The sequence below is a fragment of the Cherax quadricarinatus genome, chromosome 23 (genome assembly GCF_038502225.1).
Source record: "Cherax quadricarinatus isolate ZL_2023a chromosome 23, ASM3850222v1, whole genome shotgun sequence".
NCBI lineage: Eukaryota > Metazoa > Arthropoda > Malacostraca > Decapoda > Parastacidae > Cherax > Cherax quadricarinatus.
Window position 1 is genome coordinate 16,731,835 of NC_091314.1, and position 16,553 is coordinate 16,748,387.

The following is a 16,553-nucleotide window of genomic DNA, read 5'->3' on the forward strand; positions in this document are numbered from 1 at the left end:
AAATTCCATTGGCAATTATTGTGTGTGTTTAAAACTACTGTACTGTAATATCACATATAAAGGATGATGCAGTAGACATTTCAAGCAGTGTTGCAGATAACAAAAAAAGGCACAATACCGTGACTGGAACGATACACAAATAACCCGCACACACAAGAGAGGAGCTTATGACGTAAGCTCCTCTCTTCTATGTACGGATTATTTGTGTAGTATTGCAGATATTCCTAATTGCTTATAAAAGCACTTAACCCATAAACGGTCCAAACGTATACACATTATACGTTCTCTCCCCAAGTGCCCTGAATATTTTGAAAAATATAATTTTTTTTTTTTTTTTTTCATTGAAATAGAGAAAAAATTTTCTATGTGTTATAGGATTAAAATAAAAAAAATTAGGGTCAGTACTTACTGAGATATGAGGCTGCAAAGTTGGCACTTAATGCTCACCTGACTGCAACATTGAGGCCTGCCACTTGAGGAAGTGTTGCCGATATACCATTTTTCTCGTTTCTGTATTATTTTATATAATTTTTATGTTCTGATAATGATAATTTATTGTAGTTCTTGGCATTTCATAACAAATTTTTGTTCTGAAACTAATACAGTGGACCCCCGCATAACGATCACCTCCGAATGCGACCAATTATGTAAGTGTATTTATGTAAGTGCGTTTGTACGTGTATGTTTGGGGGTCTGAAATGGACTAATCTACTTCACAATATTCCTTATGGGAACAAATTCGGTCAGTACTGGCACCTGAACATACTTCTGGAGTGAAAAAATATCGTTAACCGGGGGTCCACTATATTAGGTACTGAAATTGTACACAGATTGTCACAAACACATTGACAGGTGGACACTTACACTTGCCTTGGTCATTTACTATTGTCTAGGAATATATACAAGTATTTATAGGTCCCAACAATGTTTTTTATACACAGGAGTGTAGAAGAAGAAGGAAGGAGGAGGAAGAAGTAAGAAGTATAATTGTATTTGTGTGTGCCTGTGAGACAGATAAAAAGAGATAGAGACAGACAGAGAGATAGACAGACCCAAAACTTGGGGTTAACATCACTTTCCTCTTAAAAGGGTAGTGTTAATATGACATGACATCAGTGAATCCTTGGTGTTTGCCGCACTGTTTGCTCGAGCTGGCACTCAATTTAACCCTTAAACGGTCCAAACGTATGTATACATTCACTCGCACAGCGCCCTGAATATTTTGAAAAAAAAAATTTATATAGAAAAAAAGAGCACATTTTTTTAAGTATTTTAGAATAAAAAATACTTTCTAGGGTCAGTACTTACTGAGATATGAGGCCAAAAAGTTGGCACTGGATGCTCATGTGACAGCAACATCAAGTCCTGCTGCTTGCAGAAGTGTTGCCAATATACCTTTTTTTCTGTTTTTCATATTATTTTATGTAATTTTTATGTTCTGATAATTACAATTCGTAGTAGTTCTTGTCATTTTATAACCAATCTTTGTTCTGACACTAGTATTAGGTACTAAAATTGTACTCAAATTGTCACAAACACACTGACAGGTGGACATTTACACCTGCCTTAGCTATTTACTATTGTCTTGGAATACAGTGGACCCTCACCTAACGATATTAATTGGTACCCGAGAACAAATATCGTTAGGCGAGTTTTTTAGTGTTAGCCGAGGCAAAATGTTAGCGTTAAAATGTATCGTTAGGCGAATTTAACGTTATGCGATGCGTTCGTTAGGCGAGGGTCCACTGTATATACAAAGTATTTATATGTCCCAGCAATGTTTTGGATATGTGGTAGTATATAATAACAAGGAGGAGGAGGACGACGACGACATTATTATTATTATTATTGAGGAGATTATGATTGTTGATGATTATGATTGAATATTATTATTATTATTATTATTATTTCCCTTGAAGCATGAAAAACAAAGTCCACCCCTGACAGTGACATGATAAGATGAGATAACATCTGATAAGAGCTGACGTTTGATGAGCATACCGAGAGTGGGGGAGGGTGCAGCTGATAAGAAAAGATTAGAGGTGATATTTGATGAGCATCGCCCTCACTTTGTTATCGCTGGTACACAAACATGTCTGTCTGTCAAGGTCCCTGTCAGTCTGTCCGTCTAGAGAGCCACAAGACTGCTTGGTCATCACGTTTACTCACATCTTCAAGCAGAGTATAGCACTTTGTCTGGATTTTTTGGGGTTATCCTAGGTAATTTACACTATGTATACTTGTATTTATGTGTACCTGTGAGACAGAGATAGAAAGAGATACAGAGACAGACAAAGACAGACAGAGACAGACACAGATAGAGACAGAGGTAGACAGAGACAGAGATAGACAGACCCTAAACTTGGGGTTAACATCACTTTCCTCTTAAAAGAGGAGTGTTAATATAACATTACATCAGTGAATCCTTGGTGTTTGCCACACTGTTTGCTCTAGCTGGCACTCCCACAAGGTACTGAGTGGTCCAAGATTTTTTTAATATGGTGTACACCAAGTGTTAAGACCCATTCTATGCTGACCAGGCATCTCAGGCCAATCGTGCCAAATTTAGATGCAGGAAAATTAAAATGTATATAGTATATGTTTGGGGCACTAGCGGTAATAACATATATACGTATACGTTTGGACCGTTTAGGGGTTAAATAAATGATTTGGTTTGTAATGTACATTACTTTAAATCAGTGGTATTCATTGCGAGGCTCGCAATGACTCAATTCACGGCTCTCGAAAAATATATGCAGTGGTCCCTCGTTGTTCGTAATTAATGCGTTCCTGGAGCCGTTACTATAAACGAAATTTACGATTTAAGAATCAATTTTCCCCATAAGAAATAATGTAAATACAATTAATCTGTTCCTGACACCCAGAAGTATTAAAACAAAAAATTTTTTAACATGAAATATACATGTAGTACATAAACAATACAATGGGAAATGATGAATGAAACATTAACAGCATAACACTTACCTTTATTGGAGATTCTTCTTAGTGTATGGGAGACTGGAGGAGGAGAGAGAGTGGATTGTTTATAGTTTGGAAGGGGAATCCCCTTCCATCAACACCTCAGGTACCATTTGCTTTTCTGGGGTTGCTTCTCTTCTGTTTCTTAATGCCACTAGGACCACCTTGAGAGTCACTAGAGTCCTGTCTCACAAAATAACTGTGGAGAGAGCTCTGTTTCTGGCATCTCTTTAACACTTCCCTAAAATGGCCCAAGACTTTGTCACTGTACATGTTGCCAACCTGGCTCGCAACAACCTTGTTAGGGTGATGTTTCTCCATAAAGCTTTCCATCTTACCCCACATAGTAAAAATCTCTTTAATTTCTGAAGAAGGCACCTTCTTCCATCTCTCTTCCTCCTCCTCTGCAGCAAGATTCTGAGCTGCGATGTGTTGCTGTTCCTGCTGAAGCTCTTGCAGCTCCTCAGTGGTGAGCTCTTCATTGTGGTCTTCCACCAATTCTTCCACATCCTCCAAACTCACATCCAACCCCATGGAACTCCCCAGTGCCACAATTGATTTTACAACAGACATAGGCTCATTAGGGTCAGTCCCAAATCCTTCAAAATTCCTTTTGTCGACACAATCTGGCCACAGTTTTCTCCAGGCAGAGTTCACAGTCCTGGTAGTCACTCCCTCCCATGCCATACCTATAAGGGTTATGCAGTGGAGGATGCTGAAGTGTTCTCTCCAAAATTCCCTTAGGGTCAGGTGAGTGTCTGTGGTCACAGTCAAGCACCTGTGAAACATTGCTTTTGTGTAGAGTTTTTTAAAGTTTGCAATAACCTGCTGGTCCATGGGTTGGAGGAGAGGAGTGGTATTCGGGGGGCAAGAACTTACTGTGATGAACCCAAACTCCTGGAAAATTAGGTCATCCAAGTTTGGAGGATGAGCAGGTGCATTGTCCATTACTAGATCCAATTTCTTTTCCAGGAGATACTCCTTCACACTAGGGCCAAACACTTCATTGAACCACTCGATGAAAATTTCCCTCATGACCCATGCCTTACTATTAGATTTCCAAAACACACACAATTTGCTCTTCATAACATTGTTTTTCCTGAACACTCTGGGATTTTCAGAATGGTACACTAGTAATGGCTTCACTTTGAAATCCCCACTAGCATTAGCACAGAACATTAGCATAAGCCTGTCGTTCATAGGCTTATGGCCTGGCATTGCCTTTTCCTCTTGTGTAATGAAGGTCCTCTTTGGCATTTTCTTCCAAAAGAGGCCTGTTTCGTCGCAATTGAACACTTGTTCAGGTTTCAGTCCTTCAGCCTCTATGTACTTCTGGAAATCATGCACATATTTTTCAGCCGCCTTGTGGTCCAAACTGGCAGCCTCACCATGCCTTACCACACTGTGTATGCCAGTACGGTTCTTAAATCTCTCAAACCAGCCTTTGCTGGCCTTAAATTCACTCACTTCACCACTATTTGCAGGCAATTTCTTTACCAAATCTTCATGCAACTGCCTAGCCTTTTCACAAATAAACGAAGTCATAAGAGTATCTCCTGCTAATTGTTTCTCATTTATCCACACCAATAATAACTTCTCAACCTCTTCCAGTACTGGTGATCTCATTTTTGTCAGCATAGTTACTCCCTTTGCAACAACAGCATCCTTTATTTCATTTTTCTTGGCCACTATGGAACATAAGGTTGTGTAGGGTTTCTTATACATCCTGGACAGTTCAGCCACACTTGTACCACTTTCATATTGTTCAATGATGGTTTTCTTAAATTCAATCGTATTTCTCACCTTCTTTACCACAGGCTTGGCACTAGGAGCTTTCTTTGGAGCCATGGTAGCTTATTTAGTACTTGCAAGCACTAAAATAAATGGAATATTATGAAATATTTCGCTGGAGCACGCGAGGGGACCTTCGCTCACTGGTAAACAATGCCAGACTGGCTGCCGCCCTGGCTCACGCCGTGCGTACGCGTCCCGGACGAACTACGACTCGCGAGTCAACCTATGAAAAGCGAGTCCATGTTTATACGAAAATACCCCTATGATTGGCGAATTTTACGATTGCCGGGAACTACGAAAAGTGGGGGACCACTGTAAATTAATTAATAAAAAAGATATATATAGAAAAATAATTTTTCAAGTAAGATACATATTTTCATTAGGTGAGATGGAAGATGAAGTCACGGTAAGAGATAACATTCTAACATCCCTACTCTAGTTGTACAGAAATTGTACAAGTCCACTACGGGAAACTGATCAGGGACACGTCTAGCTCTAGGCGTCGGTGGTCTTGCTGAATCAGTTGAGTTCAAGCTTTCGGGGGAAACTGGACGTATTTCGTTACTCTTGGAGATTTGTGTTTGAAAATAGGCAACAGATATTTGAGACTGCGGCAACATATATGAAAGTAACGACTTAACTGTTGCTTCTTGTGGAAGCTAGCTGCGATGGGCTAGTTTTACTTGAAACCAAAGTGCAGTCAAGTATTGTCCATTATGATGGATCGATTTGTGGTTAAACAAAAACGCAATAGTGATGAACAGCAATCCCAGGCCCGACCAGGAGAAAAGGAGCATTAAGTAAGTTTGGTCTTTATTTTGCTATTAATAACAAGATATGCAGGCTAATATTACCATGTCTAATTTTTCTCATTTACTATACTGCACTAGCAGCTCAGTACTACTTAATTTAGTTGAGTTACGCTAACTTGCAGTAGCTGCAGCTCTCTCAATCAATGTATTTAACCGAAGTGGCTCTCTTGCAAAAATTAGTGAATAACACTGCTTTAAATAAATGTACATTGGTACAGTGGATCACTGAAATCTCAGCTTACTTATTAGGTCTGCTGGCCATTTTGTACATGTGAACATGAGAGTCAACTAATTGTGAATATAAGGAAAATTTTTGAGAATGAAATTAAGCAACAAAAAATCTGGAGAACATATAAAGAAAATGGTATTCACCTTATCCTTTTATTTCCCTCTTGTAAAATATGAGGCAGTATATAGTACTTGATAGAAGCATCATATTTGTTGACATATGATGGATGTGTGTCAAGCTGCATCAAGCTGGGTGTAGAAATGTGATGCATCTGCATCAAGCTGAGTGTCGAAATGTGATGTATCTGCATCAAGCTGAGTGTAGAAATGTGATGCATCTGCATCAAGCTGAGTGTAGAAATGTGATGCATCTGCATCAAGCTGAGTGTAGAAATGTGATGCATCTGCATCAAGCTGAGTGTAGAAATGTGATGCATCTGCATCAAGCTGAGTGTAGAAATGTGATGCATCTGCATCAAGCTGAGTGTATAAATTTGATGCATCTGCATCAAGCTGAGTGTCGAAATGTGATGTATCTGCATCAAGCTGAGTGTAGAAATGTGATGCATCTGCATCAAGCTGAGTGTAGAAATGTGATGCATCTGCATCAAGCTGAGTGTAGAAATGTGATGCATCTGCATCAAGCTGAGTGTAGAAATGTGATGCATCTGCATCAAGCTGAGTGCAGAAATGTGATGCATCTGCATCAAGCTGAGTGTATAAATTTGATGCATCTGCATCAAGCTGAGTGAAGAAATGTGATACATCTACATCAAGCTGAGTGTAGAAATGTGATGCATCTGCATCAAGCTGAGTGCAGAAATGTGATGCATCTGCATCAAGCTGAGTGCAGAAATGTGATGCATCTACATCAAGCTGAGTGCAGAAATGTGATGCATCTGCATCAAGCTGAGTGTAGAAATGTGATGCATCTGCATCAAGCTGAGTGTAGAAATGTGATACATCTACATCAAGCTGAGTGCAGAAATGTGATGCATCTGCATCAAGCTGAGTGCAGAAATGTGATGCATCTGCATCAAGCTGAGTGTAGAAATGTGATGCATCTGCATCAAGCTGAGTGTAGAAATGTGATACATCTACATCAAGCTGAGTGCAGAAATGTGATGCATCTGCATCAAGCTGAGTGCAGAAATGTGATGCATCTGCATCAAGCTGAGTGTAGAAATGTGATGCATCTGCATCAAGCTGAGTGCAGAAATGTGATGCATCTGCATCAAGCTGAGTGTAGAAATGTGATGCATCTGCATCAAGCTGAGTGCAGAAATGTGATGCATCTGCATCAAGCTGAGTGTATAAATTTGATGCATCTGCATCAAGCTGAGTGCAGAAATGTGATGCATCTGCATCAAGCTGAGTGTATAAATTTGATGCATCTGCATCAAGCTGAGTGCAGAAATGTGATGCATCTGCATCAAGCTGAGTGTATAAATTTGATGCATCTGCATCAAGCTGAGTGAAGAAATGTGATACATCTACATCAAGCTGAGTGCAGAAATGTGATGCATCTGCATCAAGCTGAGTGCAGAAATGTGATGCATCTGCATCAAGCTGAGTGCAGAAATGTGATGCATCTGCATCAAGCTGAGTGCAGAAATGTGATGCATCTGCATCAAGCTGAGTGCAGAAATGTGATGCATCTGCATCAAGCTGAGTGCAGAAATGTGATGCATCTGCATCAAGCTGAGTGCAGAAATGTGATGCATCTGCATCAAGCTGAGTGCAGAAATGTGATGCATCTGCATCAAGCTGAGTGCAGAAATGTGATGCATCTACATCAAGCTGAGTGCAGAAATGTGATGCATCTGCATCAAGCTGAGTGCAGAAATGTGATGCATCTGCATCAAGCTGAGTGCAGAAATGTGATGCATCTACATCAAGCTGAGTGCAGAAATGTGATGCATCTGCATCAAGCTGAGTGCAGAAATGTGATGCATCTACATCAAGCTGAGTGCAGAAATGTGATGCATCTACATCAAGCTGAGTGCAGAAATGTGATGCATCTGCATCAAGCTGAGTGCAGAAATGTGATGCATCTGCATCAAGCTGAGTGCAGAAATGTGATGCATCTGCATCAAGCTGAGTGCAGAAATGTGATGCATCTGCATCAAGCTGAGTGCAGAAATGTGATGCATCTGCATCGAGTGCAGAAATGTGATGTAAGAGGGGTTGATTAGAAAAGCCTGAGAAGCAGGGATAATACCTGTTCCTATATTCAGATTATATTTGTATTAAGAAGTGCTAGTCCTGCATCATGTTGAATGTAGGAACACAATACCACAGGGTTGATTGCTGCAGAATCATCCAAGTCCTCACTAGCAGTCAGAGGAGGGGATTCGGGTGATGCAAATTTTTAAAATAAAGGCAACAGTGTGCATTGTTTCATATTGTTTATGTTTCACAAATGCATCCCATATCCTAGTTATCACCATGATTTTTGGTTTACCATTGAAACTAGTCTTTATACATTCCATAAAAGTCATGCTTTCACCAAAAGAGCAACTACACTCCTGCATTTTTCATCTTCACTAGTTGCCCTCGGAGTTGACGACTGCCTTAACGATATGGGCATCACTGTTTTAAATACATTATTATATCTACAGTTCTTAATCAGTCCTCCACTAAGGAAATGTGAGTGAAGCCACCAGATATGTATAAAATATCAATTCTACAGTATTTGGTGAATAAATAATGGCAAAAAATATTTCAACACTATATTGAATTTGACTCACGAAATCGTAATGACACGATTGCAAATGAACCATACCACGTGTGGGGATAGAACCCACGATCAGAGAGTCTCAAAACTCCAGACCGTCGTATTAGCCACTGGACCAGCTAGCCACAATAAGATTCGTCCAACTATGTATATTTCTACACCATAGGAAGGTTAGCATAGGCACCACTGTCACCACAAATGCAAGTTTTTACAGACGAATCTCCAGCTAGCGTGGCCGTGACAAGCTCTAGCTCAAGTCCCCTCAAAGCCGTCAACATGACTCACGAAATCGTAATGACACGATTGCAAACAAACCATACCACGGGTGGGAATAGAACCCGCGATCAGAGAGTCTCAAAACTCCAGACCGTTGCGTTAGCCACTGGACCAGCTAGCCACAATAAGATTCGTCCAATTAGGTATATTTCTACACCATAGGAAGGTTAGCATAGGCACCATTGTGACTACAAATGCAAGTTTTTACAGACGAATCTCCAGCTAGCGTGGCCGTGACAAGCTCTAGCTCAAGTCCCCTCAAAGCCATCAACATGACTCACAAAATTGTAATGACACGATTGCAAACAAACCATACCATGGGCGAGGATAGAACCCACAATCAGAGAGTCTCAAAACTCAACGCGACGGTCTGGAGTTTTGAGACTCTCTGATTGCGGGTTCTATCCCCGCTCGTGGTATGGTTTATATTGAATTCAACATTAATTATTTTTAAATCTATAGTTCTTAACTAAACTACATTAAACAATTATCAACTCTTCACATCTATGTAAAATGAGTGTACACAGAATACGATTGTATTAATGTAAAAATACCATAAGAGAAAAATTAATTTATAGAAAATAATTTTTTTGAAAGCTTGGCACTTGCTAGTAACTGAACTTCCATAACATTTCCCTACAAAGACGCATCATTCAGCATGGTAACCTATCATGTATTATGAGTGATACATGAATGGCTAGTTGTTTGTCTAGTACTCAATGATTTGTATGGTATTTTTGTATGTAAATTTAGTATCAGATATTTTGTGTAGAAACGTCAACATTCTTCCCTGAGAGTTTCTCATTTCCAAGTACTGTACTAAACCAGAATTTTGCAAGTTTGAGGTTTTGGTGTTCACTGTACTGATATCAAAAAAGTCATTTGGGTTTCTGTAGTAAATCTACCTTTTTTAAATTATACATACGTAGTTTTATTACTGTTATATGTGGGAATACAGCATTTGGCATCAGTACTGTAATAATTTACTTCTGTTGTGCCCATTACAGGACAGCCTCCTATGGGAAGAGCAGTGCGAGGTGAAGGGATTCTGAACACAAGTGTATCTTATTACCTTCCATATGGGATATTAATACAGGATCCTAATCCTGAGGAAGAGTGTTTACAGGCACAAGTAGAGGTAAATGATCTAATTCTGTTCTAACTACCAGTCATAGGTATCATCATTATTATTACCATGCTCTCACCAGTGCTATGCACTCTAAGAGAATAATACTTTCTATAAAGAGTAAGTAAACAGGAAAGGGATTAAGAATGAAAGTTTACCCTTTCACTGTCGTATAGATCCACGTCATTGACACCAGTGCCGCTCACGTAGATCAAAGTTTTAAGCACAGCTTTCTCAACTGTGTTCTGACATACTGGTGAATAGAGATGATTTTGTCAGTTTCATACTGGAAGTAGCATGAAAAAGGGCTTAAAGTAGTGTAAGTATTTGAGTTATGGCAATCTTTCCTGTGGAAGGGTAGAGCCCTTAATCCCCCCTCCCCCCATCTTGTTTTATTGGAGTGTACTAGGTCTGCTTTAGTTATTGGGACAGTCTAAATCAGGAGCCCAAGATTGTTTAACTCCCTCTCAGCATATATAAGGGGGATAACTAGTAGATCCCTGGCTGCCTTCAAAAGGGAGCTGGACAGGCACCTAAGGTCAATACCTGACCAGCCGGGCTGTGGTTCGTACATCGATTTGCATGCGGCCAGCAGTAACAGCCTGGTTGATCAGGCCCTGATCCACTGCAATGCCTGGTAATGAACTGGGCCATGAGGGTGTTGACCCCTGGAACACCCTGTAGGTATAAAATATTAATCTGAGAAATAGGGTAAAATTTTTAATTTTTCTGGCAGTGGATTGAAAATGGAGGGTAAGTGTTTTATTGGAGAGGCCTGGAAATGTGATTAATGAACAGAGGATAGATAGCTTTAGTAGCTGGAATGCCTACAGTGTTTATTTTGGTTGTTTTAAATTGGAATATGTTGAATTTTGTGTAAAATTGGCAAAATTACTGACTTCTGTGTACACTATAATTCTGCTAGTTGAATGAGTAGTTTCTTATGCTCAATTAATAGAACAGAAGGCATACTAGTAAAATAGCTACAAACTGGGTCAAATTGAATATTGGCATTGACATAAAATAGAATTCAAGGTGGGCAAAATTGTCTTTGTGCAAATTGTGCCCAGACTGGTATCATTACACCAATATAATTTCTTAAGTTTTCCATCAGATTTTGCATTTTTGGTGTCATTAACTTCAGAAAATTTTTCTAACATTTCAGAAGATAAAATAATTTTTCTTTAAATTGTGACACTAAGGGTTAACCCTTTAGGGGTCTGTCCCATAATATTACGGCTTTGAAGTCAGGGTCGGTCCCGGAATACTACGCCAAAATTCTAGTGGCTTCCAATCTTGTGAGGGAAAGCTAGTACGCCTACACATGAGATAATGGGTCTGCGTGGTCAGTGTGCACAGCATAAAAAAATCTTGCAGCACGCAGTGCATAATGAGAAAAAACTGAGACACTGTTTTTGGTGTAAAACAGTGACTTTGCAGTGTATTTTGTATGGTTTTTATGGTTGTATTCTCAGTTTCTTGGTCTCATTTGATAGAATGGGAAATATATTACAGATTTTGAATGGTTTACAGACTGAAAGTAGCTTGAAATTGAGCTTAAAGTAACAGAAATGTTTGATTTTTGCAGATGTTCCAGAGTAAACAATTTACATCACATCCAGTACCCATCAATTGGCCAGTCTTATATGCACTCATGAATGCACTGACCTTATTTAACCCCTTGACTGTCGCAACCCCCAATCCTGAGGTGTCTCCTGGTGTCACAAAATTTAAAAAAAAAAAATTATTTTTTCTTATGAAATGATAAAGAATCTTTTCCCGATTGTAATGACACCAAAAAAAAACGAAATTTAATGGAAAACTGACGGAATTATGCTCTCGCGAAGTTAGCGACCTCAGCGCTGTTTAAAAATCGGCGATTTCGCCCACTTTGAGCCATATTTTCGGCTAATTCTGTTGTTCCAGCCGCCCAAACTCATAGCTATTTCTTTAGAATTCCATTTTTTCTATCGATTGAGTACAAGAAACTGCCCATTTACCGATTTCAACTACCTAATAATGTGGTCAGAAATTTGCAATTTGGCCAATTTCACGAAAACTAAAAAATATGACAATTTCAAAATAAGGGCCAGAATGAACAATGCAGACATTCCTGGCTCTAAAATAACATTTTCTTTGTTCATCAGTCACGTCTCCAGGCCCCTCTGATGTTACTCTTGCTTTCTATTTTGAATTTTTATTCAAACAAAAAATAGAAGACTTACTATTATGCAGACTACTGCAATGCTGTAATAACTGTATAAATAACATCAACCCATTCATGACTGCATATTAAAATGGCTAGTTAGACATTTATTGGACAATGGCATCATTTGTTTACTTTTGAACATTGGCAAAAATCAAACATTTCCCCTACTTTGAGCTCCATTTCTAGGTTCTTTTTATAGTAAAATCACTATTTCTATAATATGTTTTCCATTCTATCAAATGAGACCAAGAAAACGAGAATACAACCATAAATACTATACGAAAATAGACCACAAAGTCGGCATTTTAATTAAAAAAAACGGTCGGAGTTTTTTTTTTCTCATTATGCACTGCGTGCTCCAGGATTTTTTTTATATGGTGCACACTGACCACACAGACCCATTCTCTCACATGTGGGCCTACCAGCTTTCTCCTGCTTGATTTGAAGCCGCTAGAATTTATGAGTATATATACGTCAAACACGATACCTCGTAAGACGTATATATACGGCCGCGACAGTCAAAAGGTTAAACAGTTATTACCATTATGCAGTAATCTGAATAACAGTAAATCTTCTGTTTTTTTGGTGTGAATAAAAATTCAAAATGAAAAGCAAGTGTTATACAAGGGGGCCGGAGATGTTACTAATGAACTGAGAAAATGTTATTTTAGTGCCAGCAATGTCTACATTATTTATTCTGGACCCTATTTTGAAATTGGCCTTTCTTGAATTTTTTGTGAAATTAGCCAAATTAGTAATTTCTGATCACTTTATTGGTTAATTGAATAGGTAAATGGGCAGTTTCTTGTACTCAGTCAATAGAATGAAAGGAGTTCTAGCTAAACACCTATGAGTTTCCTTGACTGGGACAATGGAATTGGCTCAAAGTGGGTGAAATCACCTATGTGTAAATGTCATCGAGACCCTAACTCTGTGAGAGCATAATTCCGTAAGTTTTCCATTAAATTTCATGCTTTTGGTTTCATTACCTTTGGAAAAAGATTCTCTATAATTTCATAAGTGTTTCCCCCCCCCCCTGGGAGCAAGTTTGCGTGCGGGGGTCTCGACCCTCAAAGTGTTAATTTTTGCCCCTGTATAACTACCCTCCTTTTCCTTAGATTGAGCCTGATTGCCTCCCATTCCCTAGGAGTGCATGATAGCAACAGGTTTAGTGCTTCTCTATAAAAAATGTGATACCCGTAAGTCTTGATATTTCTATTACATTGGCTCACAAATTTTTTTTCTGATATACAGTAAACCCTCAGTATAATAGTCGTTTAAAATTATGTGCAGAATTCACTGGTTAAGTTGTATTTTTTACTTTTTTGTTTTCAGTGTTTATTGCAATATAGTACATGTATTTGTAAATTTGTGTGTACAGTACGGTGGACCCTTGGTTTTCGTGAGTCTCAGTTTTCATGAATTTTGGTTATAGGCAACTTTTTTCGTCAAATTATAGCCTTGGTTTTTGTGATTTCCCTTGGATTTCGGCAGCTGTACGGATTGTGTCCCAGTGGCATTGTTTCTCAGCGAGTGAACATTACCCTGCGAGGTAATACAAAACATTTCATAATAATACATTGTTTTTTGCACTTGTTTATTGTGTGTGACTGCTAAATAAGCCACCATGGGCCCAAAGAAAGCTGCTAGTGCCAGCCCTTTGATAAAGAAGGCAAGAAACACGAGAGAATTCAAGAAAGAACACATCAGTCAGGGTACTTTCCCACACACACCAGCCAGGGTACTTCACCATGCACACCAGCCAGGGCACTTCACACACACCAGGCAAGATACTTCCTCACACACACCAGCCAAGGTACTTACCCACACACACCAGCCAAGGTACTTCCCCACACACACCAGCCAGAGTACTTCCCAACACACATCAGCCAGGGTACTTCCCCACACACACCAGCCAGGGTACTTCCCCACACACACCAGCCAGGGTACTTCCCCACACACACCAGCCAGGGTACTTCCCCACACACACCAGCCAGGGTACTTCCCCACACACCAGACAGGGTACTTCCCCACACCAGCCAGGATACTTCCCCACACACCAGAAAGGGTACTTCCCTACACACCAGGCAGGGTACTTCCCTACACACCAGACAGGGTACTTCCCTACACACCAGACAGGGTACTTCTCCACACCAGCCAGGGTACTTCCCCACACACCAGCCAGGGTACTTCCCCACACACCAGCCAGGGTACTTTCCCCACACACACCTGACAACCCTATGCCTGTTGTGGAATCTATTGTAGCTTTGGGGAAGTCCATGGGGTTGGATGTGAGTAGCCAGGATGTGGAAGAGTTGGTGGAGTACCACAGTGAAGAGCTAACCACTGAAGAGCTGCAAGACCTTCATCTGGAGCAGCAACAGACCACAGCTGAGGAAATTGCTTCAGAGGAGGAGGAAGAGAGAGGGAAGAAGGTGCAAACGGAATGAATTGCGAAGTTTTGTGGAGAAACGTCACCCTAACAAAGCTGTTGCAGGCTGTGTCTGCAACATGTTCAATGACAACACCTTGTCCCATTTTAGGCAAATCTTAAAGAGATGCCAGAAACAGAGTTCTCTGAAAAAAAAATTTGTGTGACAGGGGTCCAGTGACTCTCAAGCTGGTCCTAGTGCCAGTAAAAAACAAAGAAGGGAAGTAACCCCCAATAAGGACTTGATACCCATAGTCTTTATGGAAGGGGCTCTGGTGGCCTGGTGGTTAACGCTCTCGCTTCACACGGTGAGGGCCTGGGTTCGATTCCCAGCCAGAGTAGAAACATTGGACGTGTTTCTTTCCACCTGTTGTCTATGTTCCCCATCAGTAAAATGGGTACCTGGGTGTTAGTCGACTGGTGTGGGTCGCATCCTGGGACACTGACCTAAGGAGGCCTGGTCACAGACCGGGCCGCGGGGGCGTTGACCCCCGGAACTCTCTCCAGGTAATCTCCAGGTAAGGGGATTCCCCTTCCGAACCATAATCAGTCCTCCCTCTCCCCCCCTCCCTGTCTTCCATACGTCACCAAGAGTCTTCAGTAAAGGTAAGTGTGATGTTATTATTGCTTTATATTGATTTGTCATTCTTTTCTGTATGTAAATCTATATTTAATCTCTAAAAAAAAAAAGATTTTTTGTTATTCCTTTTGGGTGTCTGGAATGGATTAATTGGATTTACATTATTTCTTATGGGGAAAATGGTTTTGGTTTTTGTGAATTTTGGTTTTCGGCAGACTCTCTGGAACGGATTAATCACAAAAACTATGTGTCCACTGTACTACAATTGACCATTGGATAATATAGTGGTTACATTCCTGAAAATGGCATGTAAATGTAATTGAAGAACATACAGGGAAGAAAAAGTTATGTTCATTATGCCCCCAGAAAAGATAACCTTATTTTTAATAGGTCTCAGAATTGTATAACACAATGATAATGTAATTGTAGGTTGATGTGCGTCAGTCAAAGATCCTGCAACCACATCTCTGCAAGCAGACAGAGGTACCTCATTGTTTCATTGTTCTACTCATTGCAACTGTATGGAGGTTATTATATAAATGGTTTAGAAATCTGACTGGATAATGAATGTGACATTTGTGCAACCCAAATGTTACATAAGTGTCTCATTCACAAATTTTATGGGAGGTTGTAAAGGAGGGCTTAGAGTGGTTAGGGTGTAGACAGGAGTGGTTAGAATGGTTGGGGTGGGTGGGTTCGGTGTGAGACTGAAGGGTGGGGATTGGGGAACTGCTGTTGTGGGAGGTGGAGACCAAACAGTAAAGAGGTGGGGGCAGGAGCTGGAGGCTGGTGTAGAGAGGTGGAGGATGCTGGGCAGTGGAGGGGTGTGGGAGGTGGAGGCTAGAAGTAACAAGGTGCTGTTATGGTGACCTTGTGGGTGGCAGTATCGGTGGCAAAGTGTGGATGGTAATGAAGGTGGTGGGTGGCTATGTGACTAGGTGTGTGGATGGCATGCTAGGGTGTGTGGGCTGTGAAAGATGTGGATGTGGGACTGTGTGGGCTTGAAGCTGTGGGGGAGTGGTGTGAAAGAAAGAATAAGGTGTGGTAGTGGGTCCTTATGGGCTTGAAGCAGTGGGAGAGTGATGTGGGTGGATTGTGTGGGAGTAGGTTATTGGCTGGGATTGTGTAGGTGAAGGTGCGTGGGGAAATTATAGGGGTGGGTAGTATGGGTGGCGATTGTGGGTGGTATGGGTGAGGTTGCTGGGTGTGCACTGAGGATGTGTACCTGACAGGAGGGCAGAAAAAAGATTGAATGAGCAGCTGATGTGGATGGGGGTGTGAGGCTGAGGTATGGTACTGGATACATATTTACATGGCACAGTGTATGGTATTAGATGCATGTACATAGCCTTGAGCCTCTGCCAGATGGAGGAACAAATCA

The 16,553-nt window shown here is 40.5% G+C and overlaps 1 protein-coding gene across 6 annotated transcripts in view; it reads left to right on the plus strand.

Moving 5' to 3' along the window:
• The window catches only part of LOC128685574 (uncharacterized), a 172,689-nt gene that overhangs the window by 136,499 nt on the left and 19,637 nt on the right, over positions 1-16,553 (plus strand). For 3 of the 6 annotated variants that reach the window (XM_070087982.1, XM_070087984.1, XM_070087985.1), the window contains 2 exons: positions 9,834-9,964; positions 15,602-15,655. The exons of 1 other annotated variant lie outside the window; for it this stretch is intronic. In XM_070087982.1, the coding sequence (XP_069944083.1) occupies positions 9,834-9,964; positions 15,602-15,655 (185 nt within the window). Of the gene's footprint in view, positions 1-9,833; positions 9,965-15,601; positions 15,656-16,553 lie in introns of those variants that run through there. 2 more of the 6 variants (XM_070087986.1, XM_070087983.1) reach the window with 1 other exon arrangement.